This window comes from Syngnathus floridae, chromosome 12 (genome assembly GCF_059516105.1).
Source record: "Syngnathus floridae isolate MCC-2025c chromosome 12, RoL_Sflo_1.0, whole genome shotgun sequence".
Classification (NCBI taxonomy): domain Eukaryota; kingdom Metazoa; phylum Chordata; class Actinopteri; order Syngnathiformes; family Syngnathidae; genus Syngnathus; species Syngnathus floridae.
Window position 1 is genome coordinate 4,835,203 of NC_142424.1, and position 25,871 is coordinate 4,861,073.

A 25,871-nucleotide genomic window follows, 5' to 3' on the forward strand; every position below is an offset into this window, starting at 1 on the left:
TCGAGGCTGCGGTGTTTGCGAGTGAATAAAGGGGGGGCCGGCGACGGCCCGGGAGAGTCTTTAAAAACATGGCGACCGTGCGACAAGCTCACTGATGACACCTGCGAGCAAATGAAGTCTTTGATTGGGCACGAGGCAATATTTGCCGGGCTCTCCTTGACAAAGAGAGAGAGCGCCAGTCAATGGCAAGATTGATGAGCTGTCACCTGATTTGCTCTGATCTAACAAATTATAACCTAGCCTCAAAGTCACAAAATTGGAATTTGCACACTTCTCAAACACTTCAAGAGTGTCCATAAATTTGTTCTCAAGCGGCATTTAGAAAGAAGTGCTAGTGCTTATGGTCTTACAAAGCTGGATTTATTGTCTATGCTATCATTTTCTCCGCATTAGAACACCTTACCTCCTACTTCCTGCATGTACAGTATCTTTTTCCTCTTTTTTTTCATGTAAGTAAAAATGGGTCATGCATTTTTCTCCAAACATGTGATTGCGCTGCGATCAGGTAAGGTGAGAAAGCGGAGCGTAAAGAAAGTACATTAGCATTTTTGACAGAATGAACACATTCACGCAGGCTAAAGTGCTGTTTTGTTGTGTGACTTGGGATTAACAAGGGAGCCAATTTGTATCCGGGAACATGGCGAGCATACATCACTCAATCGTGAAGCATGATGGGCGTCGCGGGGGGAGGGATTGGAGAAAGCATGTATTCAGATAAGATGATGAAAAGTAGACACGGCAAGAAAAAGTGCTGAATGTTTGTCGTGTGTCATAACATAAAGTCTCAAGGACGCGTGACCAAAATGAAACAGCAAGTCAGCCATTGTGGTTTTCCCGGGCTCATATTTTTTTATACGGCTAAGCTTTTTTTGCTTAGGCCGTGACATAAAAGTTGAATCACTTTTGAGGATTCACCATGAAAAAGGACTTTTGTATCTCTAAGTGGTCAAATATAAGCGGCAGGCTGAGCGAAGCAACATGAAGTCACCAAATGAGGTCAGCGGGCTTATTTCAGAGCCTTCTGTGCTTTTAAAGTAAAGCACGTGAAGAATCCTTTTCATGTGGCCGTGAAGTCTCGAATGACTCTTGATGTCGGCGTAGAGCGTGTTGCTATCGACGACGATCAAATTACGATTTTCAATTGAATCGTTGAGTCATCACTTTAGCTTACTCATATGAATGAACGCATGCTTCTGATATTCGTCATTGTGTATCCCGTCACTGGTGGGGGGGGGGGAACTAAATGTAAATTCTTTGTTTTGGTACTTAAAGATATTTGTCAGATGACTGAACCTAATCGAGTGTGTGGTTTTTACAAGGACATGTTTTCTTTATTCCATCTGTGTTGAATCAATGCATCTGATATTTGTTTTAACTGATCTTCCATTTACCCTTATTATCCATCCACACAGGTTTCTGATCCAAAACAGTCCAAGCACTCATGTCTGCTCCTCACCGTTAATTTTTCATGAGCACTAAGCTGCGCCGGATCCGACCCTAAGCACCGAGCGAGGCGTGTGTGTGAAATCGCTGAACCCGAACTAAAATGGCATGTTCCTTTTCAAAAGCACCCCTCCCTCTTCACTCAAGTAGAAAATCAAGACGCAACAGCGACCCGAGCGCAGATCCGCCGATACAAAATTTCTCTTTTTTTTTTTTTTTTTCCCCGGTCCGGCACATTTGGAGTCTCGCAATGTCTCAAAGTGATTTCCTCACGCGTGATGATGTGTTTGGAATGAGATTTGCGGCACCGATTAGCGTTCTGATTGCGTTAGCCGCTTAGTCACATTATGATGTCACATCAACGCGGGCTCCCTTCGGTGTGCTAAACATGACAGATACGCCGAACAAGTATCTCACTTGCATAACAAGTTGGATCTTAATGATGGAAATTAGAACGCGCGCGATAAATTTTATTTAGCACTTGGCAACGGTCGCCTTCATTCTGCAGATGTGTATGAATACAGCTGTTGGACAAGCGGCGGACCTCCGCGTTAAATGCCAAAGGATCGTTTTCAAGGAACACTTGAAGTCAATCGAAGTGTTTTCGTGAGGTTTTGGATGAATTAGGGGAGGTTAAAAGTTAAGTGCTGATTTATGATCTGGTTTGTTTTCCAGCAAGATGAGCGTTCCTGCACCTGCAAGTGACTCACTGTGCAAATCTCTGAAGCAAAATAGTCAAAAAAAACATTTCTCTAAATCACTACCCTGTATGTAATGTTAAAATAATAATACAATATAATTTGGATAAAACTTATAATTACAATGTGTTGCTTTTCAGAATGAGGACAACTTTATCGTCCAAAAAGGGAAATTAAGAGCACAAAGACGGAAAAGGGCAAACATGACATGTTCTTTGGTTCAGAGCTAAAACCATAAGAGGCAATTATGTTCAACTACAAAAATAAATAAAATTTTATTGCATACAGAACAGTGTTTGTTTTAAGGCATGGTCCTATGTAAAAAAGAAAAAAAAAAGAAAACATGTCAGAAAAGTGAATTAATGTATTTGTGAAGCACAAATGAACACGAGTCTGCTAAAAATGGCAAGAGTTGCCTGGCGTGGTTTTGTGACACTGATGATAGGGTTCGAATATGGAATCCAAACAGCACCGGCGTCTGCGTTCTAAATGTCGGCTTGAAATGGCACCGACTAGTAATGTTGCCCTAATTGTGGCACAAAAAGCCCTTTTGAATTTCAACGTTGAAGTTTCGCTTTAACGTGTCTGACGCTTACATCAACCTGATTCGTTTGACTCATTCAAATCAAACGACTCAGCTTACTATTTTATCTTGCATTTGTTTGGCAATCAGTCTCATTGAAATATGTTGAAGTGCAGGCGAAGCAGCTCGATGGGCTATGGTGGCATTTTGTCTTGTGTGTAGGATTTATTTGTTTGAGGCCTGGCACCCAGATGAGCACTAATCAGAGGGGTTAGCAAACGGGATTGTCATCGGCGTAATGCTCCCAAGCCGCCCCCGCGGGACCCCGAAGCTCAACGTTGTGGCTTTGGAATCAGGGCCAGATGCACATACACACACACAAAGTTGACGTCCATTTGCAATACTGGAAACGTAAACGCCTCGCCTCCATCTGGCCTCGCAGGTCTGGTGGTGAGGGAAGCCAGCATCGAGATCACTCGGCAGCAGGTGGAGGAGCTCTTTGGACCCGAGGACTTCTGGTGCCAGTGTGTGGCCTGGAGTTCGGCGGGGACCACCAAGAGCCGCAAAGCTCACGTCCGCATCGCCTGTGAGTACTTGCGAGTGAAATCTGTAATATGAAAATACCCTTTGCACACTTTTGACATGTTTTTATAGCATTTATGCCACTTTGGTTTTTGAAAGGTCAAACTTTTAGATGAATACAAACTCATTTAAAAAGAAAAGAAGACATTTTATAATATACATCAATGTATACATTGCAAAATGAACCTACTTTATTGTTGGCATAAAAAGCAGGATTGAATAGGATTCAGTAATCTTCAGCAAAATCTTTTTTTTGGGCTTCCAACTCAAAATATTTGGTGCAAAAATCACATTTCATAGTTTTTATTTCTGAAATTTGTTTTGGAAGAGACACATTGGCCCGACTGTGGTATCGGGCCACCATTAATATTGGACCATTCTCACTCCTGAGGAAATGTGGTGCACTCAATTTTCTTGAGAACTTCACCAGATGTGGCAGTCAAGTGTCCCTTTGAACAGAACCTTATGTTGCTTTCCTTGTATACAATTGAGCATAAACAGGGAACTGCAGCAGTGTATACACAGTAAAGAGGCCATCCCGCATGTTTACGCTGTTTTGATGGTCTCGATTTGTTCTCTCGCCACCCACTCTGAAGCCTGGCAAAATACTTTCCAAACGAAAAGAGCCCAAGTTTGTGCCTGTTTTGGGCTTTTTCTTGACTCCTTCAAAAACAACCTGCCAATCAAAGGATGACGACAGCCCGTCACTGTTGACAGATCTAGTTCTAGTTGCGGCATCAAGGCGATGGCGTTGCAGCAGAAAAGCGCTTTACGTAACACCACGCCGTTGTCATCGTTGCACCTGAAGGGACGTGTGGGTGCACTTTCAACTCCTGCGTTTACTCTGTTTTGCTTTAGCGCTGACCCACTTGCCACCACTTTATCCCTGGTTCCAATATGTGACCAAAGTGGTTCATTCCGACTCGCGGCAAAAGAGAAAGGAGGTCACGCCGACTCGCTTGGCTGGAACGCGGCTATCGCTTGGACGGGCAACAGCTCTGTCTACTCGCTGCCACACTTTCCTTCTGTTTCCATCGCTGTTCTTCCACAACGGAGAGAGTCGGATCCACGGCCGTCGATCCCCCACTGAGCCATCCCCTGCTGCTCCGCCTCCTATAATCACCCATGATGAGCAGCCTGCCAGCGCTAACCTATCCCTCAAATCACAATGGACCCCCTCTTCCCCTCCCATTAGCTCCCGCTGAATGGATTAGCTCCTCGACTGGGCTCGCTCCCGGGATGGGCATCTTTTCACAGCCAGACTCAATCCCGTTAGTATAATGGGAAAAATGGGCTTGTTTTGCTCTCCTCCTTCCATCGTCTGAACATCGACACTTGAATCAGATTGGGAGTCGCAGCCAACGCTGGCGAGTTAAGAGCTTGTTGTGCTTGGAGACGCGCAAAAATGAAAGCGGTTTTAGCGTGCGCGTGTCTTTTGGAGGACGAATAAATGCAGAAATTCCATGTGATGGCCTGCCCCCCCCCGTCCTCCTTTTAAGAGATTGCAATAAGTGTGTTTTCACATGGAGCAGATGAAACAAATGACTCAAATGATTCAATGCCTTTGAAAAGAAAGGAAAATTACTGGGTGGAATTGTTTGGGTTTGATGAACAAAACAAAATGTTTCACAGCTCCTAAGAGTACTTGAAGAGGACAAAATAAAAACATTCAAACCAGCCAATAAATGCTCCCTAAGGCACTATATTGTGTAATGACTAAACTTGTCCAACAGCTTTTTCACGGCTCACAGTTGACTCGAGTGTTGTGAGAAGCAAGTGACTAAAACGTGGAATTCCAAATCTCTTTTGCATGTGTGAATGTGCAAAAAAGTTGAAAAAAAAACTGATTTTAAAAGATTAAATCGGCCAGTCGCGTATTCAGTCAGTGCCCTTCTAAAGGCCAGCAATAAAATTTTGTGAAAAGTCTTATTTAATATTTTTGATTGGGAGTGAACTGTCGGAAAATAAAAACTGCACTTAAATAACGATTGACTTATAATCTTTTGCACATATATTTTACCCAAATAAATTCCAAATTAAGTGCATACGTACGTATTATGTCTTGTTGTTAGCTACAACTGAACTGTACTCACTACTTAGCAAATGTACCCTACTGGATTCAAAAAATAGGCCACTGTACTATTATGCACTTTGAATACCCAATTGAGTAATTCATTTATGTCCCACTAGGGGGAGCCCTCACATTGATCTTGCTATTCATACCACACTTTAGCGATCACTGATGTAAGACTCTTGGATTGTATGAAGTCTATTGTGAATTTTTCAAGACTTTATACTTTTTAAAAAAAATGCCACAATGGAAACATAAGAAACATGTTAGAGCATATGCAGTTTTTTTTCTCAAGTGTATCACAGTGTAGCTAAACACTTCATTCTCTTCTCTTCTTCTTTCATAATTCAATTCCCAGAAGCAGAGAGCAAAAAAAAGCGTCTATCGACATGAACTCACAAAACCCTATTAATGCAAATTTTTTGGATTCACCTTTTTTCCACTCTTATTTTCTCTTTTCACACCTACTCATCTCCTTGCCTTTCTTGCACTTTCTTTTTCTCCCTGTTCCTCTCCATTAGTTACACCATAGTCTTAAATATGCCCCGTCGGTCGGAAATGACTGCCACGTCAACCATTTTAGCACTTAACTTACTTTTACATTCCTCCCCTGAAGACGGACAGTCGATATTTCTGGGTTTGTTTAATTTTATTATAAAGAAAAACACGAATGTTACATTTTATGACTTGCAGCTGCACCATGTGTACAACTTAACGGCCTGGTGAAATAAAGGCATTGATTTATTCCAAATAATAACATAAAATGTAATTTATTTTTTTATTTTTGTGTATCGCAGACCTAAGGAAGACTTTTGACCAAGAACCGCTGGGGAAGGAAGTGTCACTGGAGCAGGAAGTGTTGCTCCAGTGTCGCCCACCTGAAGGCATCCCAATGGCTGAGGTAAGATATGGGCCATAATATTATAGCTATTCTTTATTTTATTTTTTATTCAATACATGGACATTCTTTTTCCACCGCCGCTTACTGGGCTATTTCGTCTATTTGGTTAACACAGCTAATAAAATTTGAGAGGTGGGGGGGGAGAAAAAGAAAATGAGAATAAAACCAGCTGTGTGTAACTTCCTCCGAGTCTACAGTAGAACATTATAAAAGTGCATTTGAAAAGGCTCACTTGAGATTGCAGGAACATAAATAGAGGATGAAAGAGTAGATTGATGTGGGGCGGTGGAGGGGCCACTCGAGTGTGCGGGTGTTTTGTGGTTGAGGGGTGTCGGAATGAACTCTGTCAAGGCTTGTGATTGACCTGGAAACGCCGAGTTAACCGAGTGGAACTGCACAACATTTATCCGCGCTCAAAGTGCTGACAGGCTAAATGGCCCAAAGTTTGAGGCGCTGCTCGACAGAGTGTCCTTAAACAATCCGTACGAACAGCCGTGAAGCGTCTGAGGCGGTTTCCCCGAGTTTTACGGATTTGCACTACGCGGCGATTAAGGGCACAGCAGGGTGCTACTCGAACACAAATGGATGATAATGATTGGTCAGCCAAGGAGATGAAGGGCTTGACGCTAAAGTAGCTGTTTTGCCGACACGTGTTGATATTTCATTCTTTGAAGGTGACATTGATCCATTTATTTGCTGTAATGCTTGTCTTCAATTTGCTCATCAAAGAGCTGAAGACAATCCAAGTTGACTTTTGGCACATTAGCATTAAGCTAGCAGGCGTTCATTTGATAAAATTATGTGGCGATGTTGGGGTTATCGACAAGCATGCGTTTCTTGGCTTGTCTTTCTAGTTTAGCATGTACAGCAAATTCTTTAATGACTCCCCATGACCTCATGTCTTAAAAAAAAAGGCAAAGATTCCATTGCATCATGTCTTTTTCCATCCATGAACTCAAACAGCTGGACACAAGAGAACGTTGTATTGAGCGGCGAAAAAAAACAGATGTTCAACTTCTTAGGTTTCTTCTGAATCTCGAGAAATACGTTACAGACGCTGCGACGGAAAGACCTGTCATATTTCACCCGTCGGCAAAGAAAAAACGCGGCACGGAGAAGATGAGATGTCTCGAGCCGGTGCGGTCGCTTGGCTGGCTCCGCGGCCGACTGCGGTTGAAGCCATAAAAACCTAAACACTCGTAACAATTTTCTTATTAAATCGCGCTGACTGCATACGACTGACTTTGTTGGACTTACTTCTGTAGCGTTCCGATATCATTTGTAGTTGCTTCAAAAATGCTCGTTGCTTTCGTTCGTAGCGATGACGTGGTTTCTGTTCTGAGAATTTAGTCGATTTTTTTTTTTTACATAAAGTCACGAACTGTCTCGCTGGCTGCCTTAGCTGATTTTGAAATCCAGTGCTGGTAACACCCTGGTGGAAAAAATGTAAGCGAGACTCCTAAAACGGATTCACATCAACCTCGTTGAAAGGAATTGAAGGCGATTTAACCAAAGTTCTCTTCCTCTGTAATGTGGGACCAAAAGATGAAAAGCCAACACGTCACGCAGAACCTTTTTCTTTGAGGTCCTCGCCGAGACTCTTTTATTGAAATCTTAAGAGGCTCCTTGTGAGTAACTCCTTTCATACGTGACAATGCGTGGCGGCCTCACAAAACAATCTGCTCAGTAGAAGAATGTGCTTTCATTCTTCCTTTTCTTCCACCGCGTCAGATCCGGGAGAAAGACGAGGGTTCAGAGGTGAAGGCGGCGCTCCGAGATGCCGCTGCGCCCGGTTACTATGGGTTCCCCGATGTGAATTCTCGCTCATTCGGGGTCCTGCGGCGTTATCGTGGGGAAAGGCGGCCCTTGCCAAGATTAAGTCCGATGGCATTGCTGAGTAGAAAGAGAATTCTTTAACCAAACTGACATCCGGCAGATGCTGGTGACTAAATGAAAATTTCAGGACAATAAATTTCACGACAATAAAGGGTTGTGATTCTCGACAGAGATCCATTATGTGCCTCTGAGGCCTCCCCTCATTGGACAGCGGAGGTATGTCACCTAAGTGAGTTCTTGGCGTAGACAGCCGTGACTGTCAAGAAGAACACGGCTCGAGGAACTCGTAAAAGGCGACGTGTGTGTTCATTAAAGTGAGCCCCGGAGAGTCGCCGTGTCACCAGGCCACTTTGAAGCCTCTGCGCCAGTCGAGTCGCCATTGACCTCCAGGCGCTCGCTTGTCACTCACGACAAGCTTTTCTTGGCAAATGGTTGCGGTTGACTCTTAAAGTCCTCGCTAAATCGTTACTCCGCCTTTCGAAACAGGAGGCGAGAACGCTACTAAAAGCAAACGCTGCTTTGTTTATGTTTCCAAATAAAGCAGAGGGGAAAAAAAAAATGCTTCTGTTTCTCCCGGCAATCTGGAACACTCGGGAAGGTGAATTGCTTTGTGCCAGGTGCTTACTTTTTTTTTTTTCCCCCCAATTTAACATGGAAATGAGGTTTTAATGAGCAAATTTTCTTCTCTTTTTTTTTTTTAAGCCAAATGCTTTCCTAATCACCCCAAAATGTGTTGGAGGGTGTTTTTGAACTTGTAAGTCGGTGTGCTTATTTATATCCTCGCCGCTCCTCAAATGACATCCACGCTTTAATGTGACTCTTCAAGCAGCCCCCACAGAAAAAAAAAAAAAAAAAAAAGCTCTGCATCCGTAATGCACATTAGCATGCCAACATATCGTTGTTGCTTAATGTAATACAGCCGACCATCGCTGCTTAAAAGGTACTGCAATGCCCCCGCAAGTGATTAAGGCCAGACACAGCCACCTCCACTTTCAATCTCTGTTGAATAAATAGTAAGAAAATAAACACGAAGCATACATTCATACTCAAACTGTCGACGGCTAAAAGTCACAGCGAGTCACTAAAACCGCAGATTGCGTTAGCCAATTAGCAGCCGGTGAACACTCAACTGTCATTTGCTGACACCCACATCACTCACCAAGTCAGGCCCCGCCTTTTAATGACGTAAACAAACATGACACAGCATGTAAAACATATCTGTATGCGAAAACACTTTTTAACTTATGATAATATATAGAATACTGAATTATAAATCAAAATTTGAAGCTTTGACTTGAACAAGCATCTCTCCTGTGTTGTTAATATTAATGTTAATGTCTTTTTTTTTACGGCACGTTCTACAGGTGTGTCATTGAAGGTGCCTCGGGGCAGATATATACAGCGAGAGTCTCAACCCCCCCCCTCCCACCAATTCTATTTCTAGCAGAACACTGATGGGTAATGGATGGCTTTGTCTCACCCGGGCTCTTAACAAGTGAGCCGAATGTATACCGTGTGATCCATACACTGTATTTGGCTAATTAGAGATGCGTTGGCATGCAACATTCCACGCCGCGGTCGGTGCCACATAGGCCCCCGCAATTAAAAAAAAAAGGTCACCAAAGCAGACAGCGAAATTGTTCCATCCACCCAGTGAAGCTACTTTTGATTATTGCTGGAGAGCAAAAGTTGTCTTTGTGAGACAGCCTTGATCATCACATCTGACCTTCTACTGGATCTGTTCCCTCAAGCACTTTATTTGCCATGAGGGGGCCGATTCACATTGAATGATCACGTCTTCCTCCTCCGCCATATTGTACAGCGACTTGTTTTTCTTCACTTGGTCCAGTCCGCTCGGTTATGAGCGGTTTCCTCCTCTTCTAAAGCTCGCGTTTGATTCTCCGTCTGTGACTTGCCGACATTTCACAGTTTTGCCCCGGTTCATGTAAAATGTGCCAATTACCTCTTCCGGAAGTTGCACTGCCAATCAGGAGCTAATGAGGGGGTTTGAGGAGCGGTGGGTGCGATCTGCGGAGAAATGTGATGTCGAGTCGGGCTTACCTTCTCATCTCTGCTTTTATTAATGAGTCCTAATTATAGTCGGGTGAGAAAAAAAAAAATGTGAGGACTGCACCGTTGCTTTCTTTCTTTTTCTCACTCTACCACTGGCTGTCCCTCTGCCCCCCCCCCCCCAACCCCCCACCGACATCTTCCCCAACAGCAGCACATCTAGACTGAAAAGCTCTTTTGTTCAATTTTTAATTACCCGCCCGTATCAAAGTGCTCTTGACATCCGAACGCGTCGCGTCTGCAGAGGCCGTCGCTGTCATTGGCCAAAAGAAAAATTGGACAAGAAACATTTTTTCAGTCTTGTTCCAGAGAGCGCTGCTCGTCCTTTATTTGTTCCATCAGAGGAATAAAATGGCAATCATAACGTTATTGTTAGTAATCACGCTTTGTTCTCGTTGCACAATGAAGCGCTAAGACTCATGATGACTGAATCTTTGCCAATTTAATGGGAATCTTCGGATGCATTAGGAGTGCCCAGTTCTGATTTCCCACTTGTACCTTTTAGTGACCAATTTGGCAAATAGAAAATAATTCCTCAAAAAAAGAGTTGAGTTGCTGCTCATAGATGAGTCACGATAGCACCAAAGCACTACTTTTATACCTGTGGCCTGTCGAATCGGAGCTGCTTCCCTCTGCAACAAGATTAATCAAGGTGGCGCCAAACCACTACTTCATATTCGCCTGAGTTGCAACCACATCTTGTGGCATCTGAGAGTTTTTCAGAATGAGAGAAAAGTTTTCCAGACTAGATTGTCAGAAATTATATAAGTATAAAATAGCGGTACAAAATCAAAGCCACTATTAGAAAATGATGTGAAAACGGAAGACAGTCGAACCCGCTTGGGATGTTCCTCCGGCGCCGACTCACAGTCAACTTTTGTGTCGCAATCGGTTAATCTTCTCCTTTGGGAGTCGTCGAACAACGCTGCGTCTTTTACAACAATGGCCACAGTGTTTTACCTCGGCACAAATTACAGTGAGCCCTCTCCCTTCATCTCATCTTTTTATAAACATCCTGCTTATCTCGACCTGCCCCGCTTGTTGTCTTATCTCGCGAGCGGCGGTTTGGGGGCGCTCCCTGCCGTCGTGGGACACGACAATGAGCAGGAAGTCGGCGTGCCGGGCCCCCTCATGGCTAGACTGCGCTCTTTGAAGATGAGGAAATATTCGGAATCAAAGTGTCTGCAGGGTTCTTTTCCAAATCAGTTTTGTGATTTAAAACCAAATAAAGATCCCAAACGTTCCCTCCTCCCCTTTCTGCGCGATGAGTTCAATATCAGCATAATTTAGAGAAATGAACTGGTGAGAAAAGGTTAAGAAGCTACTCGGGCTCTTCTAAAAAGGCACAAAAGATGAAATGTTGTCCTTGCGAGGGTGATAACAAAAATCTTTGTCTTGCAAAGGGATTGTGAAGTCTCCAAAGCACAGAAGGGCACTTGACATTTTAAGCAAACGGCCTTTTCCTTTTCCCCCCGGTCGTAGGTGGAGTGGCTGAAAAACGAGGAGGTGATCGACCCCGCCGATGACAGGAACTTCTACATCACCATCGACCACAATCTGATCATCAAGCAGGCGCGCCTCTCCGACACGGCAAACTACACGTGCGTGGCCAAGAACATCGTGGCCAAGCGACGGAGCACCACTGCCACCGTCATCGTCTACGGTGAGCCGCTACGGTATTTCAAAAGAGAAATCCAGATCCCCCGCTGTGCTTTCTGGAAGCTGGGATCTCCGCCCGCTGTCTCCGTCACGTCAGCCGTTACGCTTGACGCCGCCAAGCTTCCAACTCTAACGGCCGCTCGGGGCTAGCTGTGTAAATGACACACGACGTGTCCGCTCTTGACTTCCCAGGCGTGTTTTTCCATCAAGAGTTCATCACATGATTTCGCACTGAACCACACAGCATGCGTAAACATAAATATTTCTACAGTATTATGCATCTGTTGTAACACTTGACCTTTGACCCTGATGTCATGAAAGGAATATATTATTCAAATCCACCAAATTGCACCAGAGTGTAGAAACAAGCAAGACACACATTACTGCCAGGTTGTTTCCCTGCCGATGCGCTCGACATCTCGGCGAGGATTCCTTGTCAGCCATGCGGGGAAAGCGCTTTTAATGTCAGCTTATCCTTGATAGGTAAAGTACTGTAATGTCACAACGGCTACGCGTCTCCAAAATGGTTTCATGCTTAATTGTGTCATGTGCAAAAGTACCGCAAAGACAGGAAAGGAGCTTTGTCAAAATAAGTAAAAAAAAAAAAAAAGAATACAATACAAAGCAGGAATGGGGTAGGCAAGAAAAACATGAGAATAAAGTTCTATTATTACAAGAAGAAAAAAAATTAAGAAAGTATACAGTGATTAAAGTGTACATAAACATAAAGATTGTGACATTCAAACATCTATTTTTTTTATTATTAATCGGCTATCTTAATATTATCCCACCAAATATTTTCTGCCCTAATTGAGCCCTAAAGAAAAAATCAAATGCTCTACGGTTGCTATATCAGGAATGAATCTTGTACATAAATGTTTTCTCCACCGGTGTGGGAGTTTCAAGGTCTCGGAGCCTTGATGTAAAATGTCAGCGGTTGGTCGGCAGCCACAGTGTCGTGCATGCGTTGTGTGTTGTCGTTGTGTGCTGGAATTTGGCGGCTGACAAAGATGGATGAGAGAGGAAAGAGAAGCATTAAGTGGAATCGGTGACTGGAAACTAGCCGCTATCTGAACGCCATGTCCTGTTCGGCTGCGTGATGGCCCGAGAGTAAAACAAAAAAAAAGTTCAACATTGTGTTGACATGTTGACATTCTGCTCATTGTATATTTCCCCACCCCTAGTAAATGGCGGCTGGTCGACATGGACCGAGTGGTCGGTGTGCAACAGCCGCTGTGGGCGGGGCTACCAGAAACGCACACGTAGCTGCACCAATCCGGCGCCACTCAACGGTGGCGCCATCTGCGAGGGGCAAGGCATCCAGAAGCTGCCGTGCAATACTCTCTGTCCAGGTAAGGCTTGTACTCAATCAATTATGTGTTATAGTCATGAGATATGATTAGAGTTGCAAAGGGGTGGGAAACTGCTGGTGAATTTCCAGAAAGTTTCCGGTCAATTTCCATGGGAAGCTAAGCAATTCAACTTTACTGAAAAACAACAAATAATTGTGATTTGAATTCAACCAAATAATGTTTATCATAGGAAAGATTGCTAGCTTAATGCTAACCCATAATGTGAAATGTCATAGAAGGGCTAACAAAAGTAGCCCTTCTATGACATTGGGTATTTGAACAAAAATGGTGCAGCAACACATATAGACAGAGCATATGACAATACTACTGTTTTTGTTAGAGCCAATTTTGGCCCCCCACGAGTACTGATGGTCCTGGATTCCCATGAAAAGTTACCCACTTTGAAAATGACCCAAATTTTGCAACCTAAGACGTACTTCATCTTCACGTCGGCATAAATCACCCCATGGCCATTCTCACTCGCGCATCACCTCGTCTGTGTTGTCTGTTGTGTGTTAGTGGATGGCCTGTGGACAGAGTGGACTAAGTGGTCCACCTGTGGGACCGAGTGCACCCACTGGAGGAGGAGGGAATGCGGCGCGCCGGCACCCAAAAACGGGGGCAAGGACTGTGAGGGCATGGTGCTGCAGTCCAAGAACTGCACGGACGGCCTGTGCATGCAGAGTGAGTATCTCCAACCACGGCGTCGGCTCATCCGCCATACCTCGCCTAAATCACTCGCTCATTCTGTTTCATTTCACTCACAAAAACATGAGCAGCCATCTTGCTCCAGCTCGTGCTTCTTGTCGAACTTTGACCTGAGCTGTAAAAAAAAACATCTTGCCAACAATTAACAAATTGAAATTTTCAGTGTCATGGCAGCACAAAAGTGTAAATCAACAGTTTAAAATGTTTTAAATTACTTTGTACGTAATGGCAATTACATGGCGGCAATCACTCAACAGAGTCAGCTCTGATTGCTACTTTCATTTTCCAAATATCTGGAAGAAAACCCGAGGCCGCGACATGGCATGAGTTTGACCCGCTCGGCGATTCCGTGTCTCTGGAAGCGAGCAATTATTTGCCGGTAATGGCTCTCTCTCGCTTTCACAATCATTTCAAAGTTCACAAACAGCTTCAGGAGTTGAAAGGCTTTTCATAAATGGCATTTTTTTTTTTGCCTCACTCTCTGTATTGGTTTTGTTGTTTTGTTGGGTGGGCGGGTGTGAAAAAACAAGACAGCTTGTTGCGATGCACTCAGAAGCGTTTCCTCGGGCGATGAGTTGTTTAGAGTTATTCTGTCTTTTAGTTGAACAAAAGCCAAGCGGTTGAAACGCTTGCCAAACGTGCCGCCAAGTCTCCCGTGAAATACGGAGAGTTTGCATTCATACGTCGAAACCTTCCCTACGTCTACGTATTTGTATTTTTTGGAAGGAATGGTCGTTTACATTTGTCTTATTACATCATCTTCAGTCTTTGTGCCAAGCCTCATTGTCACGGTTGCATGAAAAGAAAGCCATGATGATATAGATTTAGCATCATTCCAAGGATTGATTTTTTTTTTTTTTTTTTTTTTTGTTAGAAGCCAAGAGGGCAAAGCCACTTATGTCAATGCTAACGACCATTTCCACTCACATTGCTGAGGAGAAGAAGCCATTATGTGAACGCTCACATTAAGGCAATGGAAGTCGTGGTGCGCAATCTGAACTCACCTCGGAGCGCTGAGTCCTCCCCGCCGTGATGCATGCTGGGAGGTTTCGGACGCCAGTAAATGCGGCTGATCCTATTTTCTGTCTTTGGATCTCATTTCAACACTCTCGTGGCAATTTAGCGCTTGAAATGTGCTAGAGAATCCGATACCGCAGACTGTCTCCAAGACAGACAAAATGTCATTTTATATCATGACTGAAAATTAAAAAAACAAAATCAGGCATTTACATGTTGGAGTGGGTATGAAAAGTTTACACAGCCCTGTTTAAATGTTTTGTTGTTGTTGTTAAACCTGCAGTACCTATAGACCACCTATAGGGTGCGCCATTTGGCAAAATGTCCGAGAGTGAGTCGCTTTACTTTAATTGAATTTTGGTTTCCGACACAGCTGCTTGTAAGATGCTTGTTTATTTGCTGTGGTTGGCTGGGTTAGGGTTAGGGTTAGGAAGTCCGCACGCACACTTTTCCTATCAAAAGTAAGCCAGGATAGGCTGGCCGCAATGTTTGCTGATTACACCAACAAGTGGTCCTCATCTATCAGCTCATTGATTTTTTTTCTCTTTTTTTTTTTTTTGCTGCTGACTCCTCACCTCGCTGCGGCTCTCTGCCTCGCTGATAGAGATGACATTGTTTGTGTTGTTGTTTATGGAGTGAGATTAAGTTGTGATGTCACCATGCCTGGCAGGAAATCCTCCTCTTCCATCTTTGTTGGCATCAGCTGAGAAATCTTGATTGTGAATTCAATTTTCCCTCAAAGTTTCAAAACAGTTTAGAATTATCCAGAGATGACCCAAGATGGCGTCAAAGCACTACTTTTCTTTTGGCCTGACCAAATGAAGCTCCTCCCCCTCAGTTCAGAATCAGTTGTCAAAACAAGGCTTTGGGGTAGGGGCGTGTCAAAATGAATCCAAATCCAAAATCGCACTTGTATAAATCCATCCAGGATTTCCAGTGCGGTGACACACAGTCGACTTTTTGCTTCTGTGGAATACTGATGACGGTACGGCGTTCCCCCTCACCTGCCTGGCTGCCCGCTTCAGTGCTAACTCTCGTTGAGCTTCTAAGCCGCCTTGATGGATGGCGTCACTCCCTCACCCCAAGCGCTGCGTTCCCTCAGCCGCTCCTCATCGCTCTCCGTGCCCGAGAAGGGAGGGGCCAAATCAAGAAGGATGACTTCCCCTGCGTCATTTTTCCTACTCATGACTTTGTTGCTGTCTCATTTGTTGCGTTTGTTTTTCTGTTGGCTTAAATTTGATTTTCATCATCCCTCTCTCCCGCCATGTTCCAACCCCCCCACCCTACCCCCTTGACTCTCCCCCGCCCATTCCTTCCCTCTCTTCCTCAAGGTTCCTTATATCAGAAGTCAGCTGAGGCTAAAGGCAAGCTTGATTTGGGAAATACATGTGAGTTCCTGATTTACTATTTTTTTTTTTTTTTTTTACATTTTCATTGCCATGTCTTGTCTTTTCACACGCATACTCCTCAAAACTAAAAGGTCCATCCACACCATTTTCTAAAAAAAAATGACAGCTAGTTAGCTATAATATGTGCTGCTGTTTTGGTTAGCAGTTGAGTTCCAATGGCTCCGGCAATATCACCAATGCACAGAAATAATTCCAATCATATTTCTTTGGTGATTGTCCAAGATTGCAGTTTTTGAGGCAAGCGTTTCGCAGTATCTATTATAGATTTTCAGGCACCTCCTGTTTTATTTATTAGGATGCAGTGGTTATTTCAAAATAAGACAAAATAGATCAGTGGCCCCATCACATCCACTAGAGACGTGAATCAAAAAGCCAATTGCAGCCAAATTATGCTCGTGTTTGTAGATCAATACGAAGGCTGATAGCGATTTCACGCCGAAGATCGGCAACCCAATAAAAACCTGGCCGGGTTGCTGACCCTTTCTTTGTTTGGCCAAGGCTGCTGTTTGTCTTTCTCCAAGTGATGTTTATGCAGCAGAAAAGTCAATATGAAATTGGACTTTACTAGACTTGGATTTGATTTGTGTGCGAGGAGCAGTGGCTCATTTGCATGGGATGAAACCTGCACTTTAAAACAGGCAAAGAAAATTATTTGTAGCTGTTTTGAATTATGAAACCAAATTCACCAGGCTGTCATTTTCATTCCCCTCCGCAGGAAAATTATTCTTTTAAAAAAAAAAAAAACAGTGGCCTGCCTTTCCCTCATTGCTTCCCAACAAGCTCGGCAAGCTGTGACTTTATCCAGAAGTGAATTCTCATGTATGCGTCGTCGTCATAATAGTAATAATCCCTTTTCATTTCCACTCCTTGTACTTTTTCTGAGCGCTGACAATGGCTCGTGTTCAAAGGGATGTATTCATCTAAGTGATACATTTTAATGTGTACACTTAGCAGGTTGCTGCCTTTATCATCAAAGCACGGACGGAAGATTGTGCCACGGTGGGTGGAGGGGGCGGTGGTAGTTTCGGGGAAAGGGGAATGGGGGTGTTGGGGAGGGGGGGGGGGCACGTTAAATAACCGCAGGGAAGCTGGAGAAGTGAAATTACATTCTACCGCTTTCATCACTCGGCTCCCCGCTCGGCTGTCGGTTCCCGTCTGTGGCGGCGGAAGGATTAGGATGACGATGTTATCCTGACACTCCAGACTTTGCAGTCTACAAAATAATAATAATTATATTTCCTGTATTTTTCCACCTGACTTAATTGCGGGTTTTGGACATTGTTGTGTTGGTCATGCAGGATTTTATGTCAGAGCCATTTTCTTGCCCTTTTATCCCCTTTTTGTGTTGGAGACTCTTGACGGAGACACTCGTGGAGTGTCGTTCATCTTGCAGGCCCATTTAAACGCAGTCTGCCAGCTTTTATGGCATCTGCTGCCATCTACTGGCTACTTACGAACACCTTAAACTGTCTTACAATTTTTCTACGTGGCTTTTTATTTGCTCATTTAATGGAGATAAATACTATATAATTTGGCAATATCACACTTGAGCGGCTCAGCACATTTGCTGTGACAACAACACAAGCCCCGCTTTCTTGGAGTCTTCCGACATCACATGTACGCCGCCCGCAGGAAAGAATTACATCTCATTTGTCAACTGAATGACAGTGAAGGACACACACCAAAGCGAGACAAGGCCGTCAGCGGACGTCCATTAAAAAGGTCGGCTCCGTAATGAGTGCCCGTCTCGCTCTGGCGCCCCCGTCGTCTTCGCTTGGACCTTCTAATCATGGAGGTTTCGCCAGCTAGAAAGTGGACAGAAATCCAGCGGAGATGAAAGCGGCTGTGAGGAACGCTAGCGACGACATTCCATTTTATCTACGCTGTGTCAGAACGGCGACGGCGGCCTCAGAGCCGCGACGCCCGCCTGGCAGTTGCGGAGATGAAAACATCCGTATCTTTCCACCCTCAGAAGTTGACACATGGTTTTTCTCTATGCTGCTCATTAGCACCGGGTCATTGTGTTTGGCTCGGGCCGCCTTAGGCAAGCCATCGTGACCGCTGTGCGCCGAGTGTGTTATCACAAAGTGTGCAACCACAACATGGCTGCAGACATTCGAAAGTGTTTGCGTGTGTGTTTTGAATGCTTAATCTAAAAAAACTTCTGATTTTGTGATGTCAGAAGGCACCCAGCTACTGCCTCTTTGGTTGCCTAGCAACCAGTGAGCATCACCCACCTACCCACAAAAGTGGTCCGGTTTGAATTCCCCATTATGTGCCACAATGTTTTAATATTGTGGCCTTTATCGTGAATTAAATCATCTAATACTGCAAAATGAAAGGAAGAACAACATATTTTGTGTTCATGTTTATTAATATCCGGCTCAATCCTAACCAGGATATTAGTTTGCTTTTAATGGTTGACGTATTGACGGTTATTAGGGGCACTGACGAAATTAGCTAGACATGTCTCAGGGATTCGGAATGGAATCGGAAGTCGGCCATTTTGTTTGGAAACAACCATTTCTGGCAAATTGCAGTTTTTCCAGGTACCCATACCAGATGGATGATGCTAAATTGTGCTATCCATCACCATCTAAAGTGGGCGGAGCATAGAGTCAACAATTACTTCCTTTTAATGTCTACATCTTCTCTCTCTTTGTTGCCTTCCACAGTGGCCCCCAGCACGGACGACGTGGCTCTCTACGTGGGCATCGTCATCGCCGTGATCATGTGCCTGGTCATCTCCGTGGTGGTGGCGCTCTTTATCTACCGGAAGAACCACCGCGACTTTGACTCGGACATCTTGGACTCGTCCGCCCTCAACGGAGGCTTCCAGCCTGTCAGCATCAAGACGGCGCGGAAAGGTGCGGCAAAAATAAAGCGTCCGACTTTCTCAGCCAAATTCTTTCTTGAAGAAAGTTTAAAGATGAGCATTTGGTTTGAAGTTTTAACCAAACCTTTGAATTTCAAATGTAGCTGTTAAAACGTTGAAAAGAGTCATCTGTTCATTTGCGCACGAGCGAGTGGCGGGCCTGCGTGTCTTCCCGCCCAGACGAGAAACATTCCTCCTTGTACCTGGCAGCTAAGCGGAGCCTTAGCGCTGCCATCTGGCACTCCCGATTCCCAGCTGTGCCTTGAGCTCCTCACACTGAGTAATGTTGTGTTGTGGCAGACTCGACTATCCTAATGAGTGAAAAGTGAACGAGCGAAAGCAGGCAGGCGGGCAGGCGGCAATCCTGCTGATTGAGGCTTCATTTCCTCCTGGTCCTTTTTGATTCTCGCCACCCAATTAATGGTCTGTTTTGTTCTTTTTGGCTTCTCATTCCAGCCGATCTCCTCACGGCACCCCCTGATCTGACCTCGGCGGCCGCCATGTACCGAGGCCCCGTCTACGCCCTGCACGACGTGGCCGACAAAATCCCCATGACCAATTCGCCTCTGCTGGACCCCCTGCCCAACCTCAAGATTAAAGTGTACAATTCGTCCGGCCTGGTGACGCCGCAGGACGACCTGGGAGGCGAGTTTTCCTCCAAGCTGTCGCCCAAGCTGCCGCACTGCCTGCTGGACAACAGCGACGGCACCATGGGTCGGCGCACGCAGACGCTGTTGCGATCCAGAGACCCCTCCTGCACCGCCGTGGGTTCCTTCAGCTCGCAGGGCGGACATCTCATTGTCCCAAACTCAGGTACAGTTATGTCATATTTGCTCAGCCAATATTTGTCCCGCCCACTTCTGCCAAGGTTTTATGTTCTGAACTATCATCGCTACAAATTATGACAAAATTCATATTGAGCACTAAAAATAAAAAACAGAAGTTTTTAAAATCGATGTCAAAAACACATCGAGACAGGCACCTTTTACAGATTTAGTTCATGTCGTTTTTGACGTATGATTTCAACCATGCTAACCTTTGAAATGACCCGCTGTGGCATATGTAAGCGATCAGCATGACTCGCTTCGACTTCACTCGTGACGTTGAGTGATAGCAAAGGTGCGCCGTGTAGAAGTGAAGGATCAGAGGGGCACGCTTGCAGGCGGCTTTTCCTGCCACTTGCATGTCCTCGCTTCAAACACGGGCTGTCGGTGTTTTTTTATGTACGGCGACGGTGACAGGCGCAGATAAACGAGCTACGACATTAAAGGATACAGCGTCTCCTCCGGTTTCTCAAAGTTCTCAGCGCTTCATTTTGATTCCTGCTAAATTGTTCTCAGCTGTGTTTTGGAAAAGTCGTCTTGTCGTGTTACACAAAGGGTGGAAGACTTTGGACTTTGATCAGTTCACATGCCAAAGTCAAACTGAGGCCCCCGGATCCCCTCAGGGTCCACGAATTAGAGCTTTAGGGTCCACAGAATCTATTTTTTCTTCATTTAACCGGCTGTGTATTTTGGTTAATATTACGAGTATTTGGGAGAAAAAGAAAATGTTAAATTTTGCGATCTCCTAAATGAAATATTGTGGGGGAGAACTGTGAGTAAGAAAATAAAATAAGCCTTTAAAAAGTTTCTTGCAATGAGGTCCCAATGGCTGGGTTGTGATTACTTTGCCGGCCAGGAAGAGAAGCCGACTTGTCACCCCACCCCCCCGGTTTTTTTTTTTGGAAAAGTTCACTTCAAGGACATGAAGAAATCAATGCGCTATCCGACACAGACGGGGTGTGTGTGTGTTTGTGCGCGCACGAGGGAATCCTTTCAAAGACTTTTTTGACAAGACATCATATGAAATCAATGTGAGATGGAAAAATGTAAATCACCCTGCGAGCAGCAATATGAGAATCGTATGACGAGAGGGAGAGATCATTGATTTTCTAATGAAATGTCACATCCCTTCCACATTCCTATATGGGCAAGTACATCCAAGCAGGATCTTTCTTTTCCATTTTCTTCACATTATTGTCAATTTGTGGCTCCCAGGTGCTATGCCGTTTTCTTCAGATTGCAAAATGTACTTCCAAGAATTAATGTCACCCACAGAATTCCAAATCCACTAATCTCCCCTCACTCACCCCAATTAATATTTTCATTTTGTTTTCTTTATTCCAGGTGTGAGTCTGCTTATCCCAGCAGGAGCCATCCCGCAGGGTCGCGTTTATGAAATGTACGTGACTGTCCAGAGGAAGGAAAGCTTGAGGTAGGAAGGAAGCAGGAAGTCACACACACAACACAAGCTCTGAGTGCCTCAAATGCTAACCATACCCTCCTCGCTCGTCCTCCAGGCCCTCAGTGGAAGACGGGCAAGCGGTTTTGAGCCCTGTGGTGAGCTGCGGCCCGCCAGGCGCCCTGTTGACGCGCCCCCTGGTGCTCACCATGCATCATTGCGCCGTGTCAGAAGGCCAACAAGACTGGTTGATCCAGCTCAAGAGCCAGTCGCCGCAGAACACATGGGAGGTAAGGCAGAGGACAAGGTCTAGTCCAGCATTCTTTAATGGTTTCAATTCAATTTTGCTTGACATATTTTATAAGTCGCCACCTCCCCCATCTGCAGTTGAGAACTTACTCTTTTCTGACATAACGCTAACTTTGACCCTATTTTGGAACAATTAAAAGATGAAATAGCTTTCATCAGTCTTTCCTGTGCATGAATGGTGTCCTTGCACCTTTATGAACACATCGTTTTGTGTTTGTGTGCGTGGGAGCCATTTTGTGTGCAGTTTATTTTGCCATCTGCCTGCAGGCCGTGTCATTAACATTGCTGCCGGCGGCTGAGGTGTGTTGTCAAGGGCAGCGCTGATGCCGTTTTCAATATATCCCCTCCGCGCTTCTTTGGTGACACACTCACACAAACACAAGCGTGTTTGCAGAGGACATGGCTTTAAACACCTTTCAAAGAAATTGGCAACTTGAATCCAAATCCTGCTTGCTATTGACTGAAAAGATACATAGTTGCCTATACTGATAGATTTCCGCAAATATTTCAAGGTGAACAAGCTGTTTATTGCCACTCCAGGTTGAAATTTATGATCTAAACCATTTTTTTGGCGAGTATGAAACCCTAACCATAGCTTTCAACCCATGTTTGAAACCCTAACCCTAGCTTTAAACCCTACTCTATGATGAGGGGATGGTAATTGGATTTCCATTCATTTCATTATGGCTGATTAACAAGGTTTTGCTGTAGACTTGGAACTTTTTATATGGCATAAACTAACCGGCCGGCCTTTGCGATTGACGGTATTGCTTGTGTCAGCTTGCTATTGAAGAGCGTCTCGCGTCGTGCTCAAGTCATTTGCCAATACAGTCGCCGCCGTGTGAGTTTATGGGTGCGCCGGAGCGCCTTTGTCAGAGATGAATTACTTGGAGGCAACCAGTATTCTTAAGGAAGTCATAACCATTGATCAAATCTCGGACCTGTCGGAAATGCAGATGCTACAGTCCGATGCCGTGCCAAGGTTTTTACTTTATGAGCTCTTTTTCTTCCCATTGAGAGATGAGGCGTCATGAAATATTGCTGAATTGAATGGATTGTCTGTCAAAAAGTGCGTTTGTCAAACGGACTCACTCCGCGGGAGAGGCAATTTGTAAATCCAAATGATAGACTGGCATTTAATACTTACAGTAATACTTAATACTTACAATATTTTTTCATGATTTGCTTTTTAATTCGTTTCCACCTGCCTGTTGAACACACACATAGAAAATGAAGTCATACAGCAAAGGGAACTTTGGTGTCTTTTTTACTCTTCCTGCAGCTCAAATGAACGACCCTGTTCGGCATCCCTGAACATTTTAAGAGGCCAATGATTGCCGCTGATGCGCCGCTTAAACGGCCCGGCTCACAATCGAATCCTTAAATTTCTCCTCAGTCTCTGGTAATAGTCTGATTTAATGCCGCGTTGCTGCTCGCATGGATTTTACCGAGAGAGAGGAGAGATCAAGACAAAGCATGGACAAAGAAGCACTTCTTTTATTAAAAGACACTCTGGGTGAGGTTTAAATATGCTCAGTTTTTATAGACATCATCAACATGTCAATTGTGAACATTGTGCTGCTGTCTCGCTGAGCTAAAAACTACTTGGCCAGGAGTTGACTACTTCGATTAAATCTAGCAGGAGAGGAAAAATCACACCGGGCGGGCTCTCCTTCTGATTGTGACTGACACTTGTCATCTCCTTGGCAGGATGTGGTGGTGGTGGGCGAGGAGAACTTCACCACGCCGTGCTACGTCCAGATGGACGACGAGGCGTGCCACATCCTGACCGAGACTCTGGGCACGTACTGCCTGGTGGGTCAGTCGCTCAGCGCGGCCACCACCAAGCGCCTCAAGCTGGCCATCTTCGGCCCGCTCACGTGCCCCGCCACCGAGTATCACATTCGGGTCTACTGCCTGGACGACACGCAGGACGCGCTTAAGGTGTGTTTGTCTAAACATGGTTGTTTTAGTCACTTTTTTTAAGTCAATAAGTCAACAGTGGTGTCCTCTAAAGGCTCAATCTTGGGTTTTAAGTTTTAAGTTGTATTTGATGAAACACTAATTGATGTTGTGTGCATGTGTGTGTATTTGTGTCATTTTAGGAAGTTCTCCAAATGGAGAAGCAAATGGGCGGCAAGTTGTTGGATGAACCAAAGACGCTCAACTTCAGCGACAGCACACACAACCTGAGACTTTCCATTCACGACATTCCTCACACGCTGTGGAAAAGCAAGCTGCTGGCCAAGTATCAGGTGCAAACATAATCTTTTATATGTGTTTTTTCCTAAGAGGATGTCTGAAAAAGTATTCCAGGCTTGTATGTTGACAAATGCCTCCTGAGAGCTTGGCATCAAATTTTGAACATCATTTGCAGGAGCTCTGTTTCCAGCAAGTGTGGGACGGCTCCCAGAGGAACCTCCACTGCTGTTTCACGCTGGAGCGCTTCTCCACCGCTACTGTGGACCTGACGTGCAAAATTTGCGTGCGCCAAGTGGAGGGGGAAGGTCAGATCTTTCAGCTGGACACCACGCTGTCTGAGGTAGGCATCACACTTTACATATATGAATGTAGTTCTTTTGCTTTAATTTGACAGTATTGAAGCCACATTTGCATCCCACGTTGTTCCTCGCAGGACTCGCAAAGCATCGACACATCCCTGCTGGACCCGGCCAGCAACATCACCACGCTGGTGGGACCCAACGCCTTCCGCATCCCCGTCTCCATCCGCCAGAAGCTGTGCGGCAGCCTGGACGCGCCGCAGACCCGCGGCAACGACTGGAGGATGCTGGCCCACAAGCTTAACCTCGACAGGTGCGTGCAGTTTTAGTGTGACAGATAATTTATGCATAACATATATACTCTACATTAACCTACCTTATGTTCCAGGCTACATATTAAATAAAGTACGTGAAACGTTCAAGAGGAAAAAAAAAATCAGATTTCAGTGGTCATCAGTTGGAGCATTTTACGACCCAAAAGCGAGAGAAGGCTTTTCATTGAATCAAAAAGTGCCTTTGTGTGCATTTCTGGGTCTACAGCACAGTGGGGCGGCATGGCTTATCACAAGCAGCAGCTGCAAAGCGATGACACCCTGATTACGTGGACACGCTTCTTGTTCAAAAATGGAACAGCACATCAATATTTTGACGAACAAAGGCTGTGTCCATTTTCCGCTAACCAATGAGAAAGTCTGTTTACTATTTGTCATGCATGACTTTTTTTTGGCTTGTCATGTTCAGGTATCTGAACTACTTTGCCACCAAGTCCAGCCCGACAGGGGTCATCCTGGACCTGTGGGAGGCGCAGCACTTTCCCGACGGCAACCTCAGCCGCCTGGCCCAAGTCCTGGAGGAGATGGGACGCCACGACAGCCTCCTCCCCGCCGCCAACGAGCACTGACGTCATCAAGGCACTCGCTCCTTCGTGTTATTTATGGCACCCGTCGTCATGGAAACAGGCCTCCACTTATTCACAGGAAACAATCCCGCGACGGATGTTGAGGAGGAAGCATCTCGGTGTATGGTCTCCATGGCAACGAGGTAAACGGACTCATGTTCTGTGATAGTGTAGTATTTAATATGAATAATGATAATCCCATGTATGCTTTTGGTTTTGAAATATGCGCCAGTGTCGTCTTACACTACTTTTGGCGGTTTTCTATAATTATTGTTTGCCGTCTTTCATCCCACCATTTGGCTAAAGAGGGTTGATAATGTGGATTTTTTTCTTATGATTGTTTGTACGTTGTGATAAAGGAGACGCTAAGGAGAAGTAATTATGTCCAAAAAAGATCTATTTTTCTAGGACCAAATGTAAACAGTACAGTTGCTTTTTGCCAAATAATTGACACGATATGTGCAAAGCTCACTTTAGAAAGTGAGAATGCAATTCAAATGAATGATTGTCGCACCAACATTAGTAATATTTGTGAATGCATTTTTTTGTAAAGCAGTCTATGCAAACTTTCTTTTCCCATGTATTACAGGTCCTTGTGGGGATAGCAGTTTTTTTTTTTATCTTATTAATTTGTCGTGCGGCTTCGTGATGCTAGCGTGTGTTATGTACAAGCGTGGATCCTTATCCGGCGTGCCACTCTCATCCGGTAAAGCAATTGTATAAAGTGTAAGAAATGTAATTTTTAAGACTAATAATAAATTATATTTATATGCAACACTGACAAAAATGACACACT

General features: G+C 44.7%; 1 protein-coding gene across 4 annotated transcripts in view; it reads left to right on the forward strand.

Moving 5' to 3' along the window:
- Window positions 1-25,865, forward strand: part of unc5cb (unc-5 netrin receptor Cb) — a 123,186-nt gene extending 97,321 nt beyond the window's left edge. For 3 of the 4 annotated variants that reach the window (XM_088391487.1, XM_088391485.1, XM_088391486.1), the window contains 15 exons: window positions 3,107-3,250; window positions 6,115-6,218; window positions 11,607-11,787; window positions 12,968-13,135; window positions 13,655-13,819; window positions 16,192-16,248; window positions 18,945-19,136; window positions 19,601-19,957; window positions 21,313-21,400; window positions 21,486-21,657; window positions 23,387-23,620; window positions 23,782-23,931; window positions 24,054-24,218; window positions 24,312-24,490; window positions 24,919-25,865. In XM_088391487.1, the coding sequence (XP_088247613.1) occupies window positions 3,107-3,250; window positions 6,115-6,218; window positions 11,607-11,787; window positions 12,968-13,135; window positions 13,655-13,819; window positions 16,192-16,248; window positions 18,945-19,136; window positions 19,601-19,957; window positions 21,313-21,400; window positions 21,486-21,657; window positions 23,387-23,620; window positions 23,782-23,931; window positions 24,054-24,218; window positions 24,312-24,490; window positions 24,919-25,078 (2,516 nt within the window). In that variant the 3' untranslated portion in view covers window positions 25,079-25,865. The remainder of the gene's footprint in view (window positions 1-3,106; window positions 3,251-6,114; window positions 6,219-11,606; window positions 11,788-12,967; window positions 13,136-13,654; window positions 13,820-16,191; window positions 16,249-18,944; window positions 19,137-19,600; window positions 19,958-21,312; window positions 21,401-21,485; window positions 21,658-23,386; window positions 23,621-23,781; window positions 23,932-24,053; window positions 24,219-24,311; window positions 24,491-24,918) is intronic. The other variant, XM_088391488.1, reaches the window with a different exon arrangement.
- The last annotated feature ends 6 nt before the right edge of the window (window positions 25,866-25,871 follow it).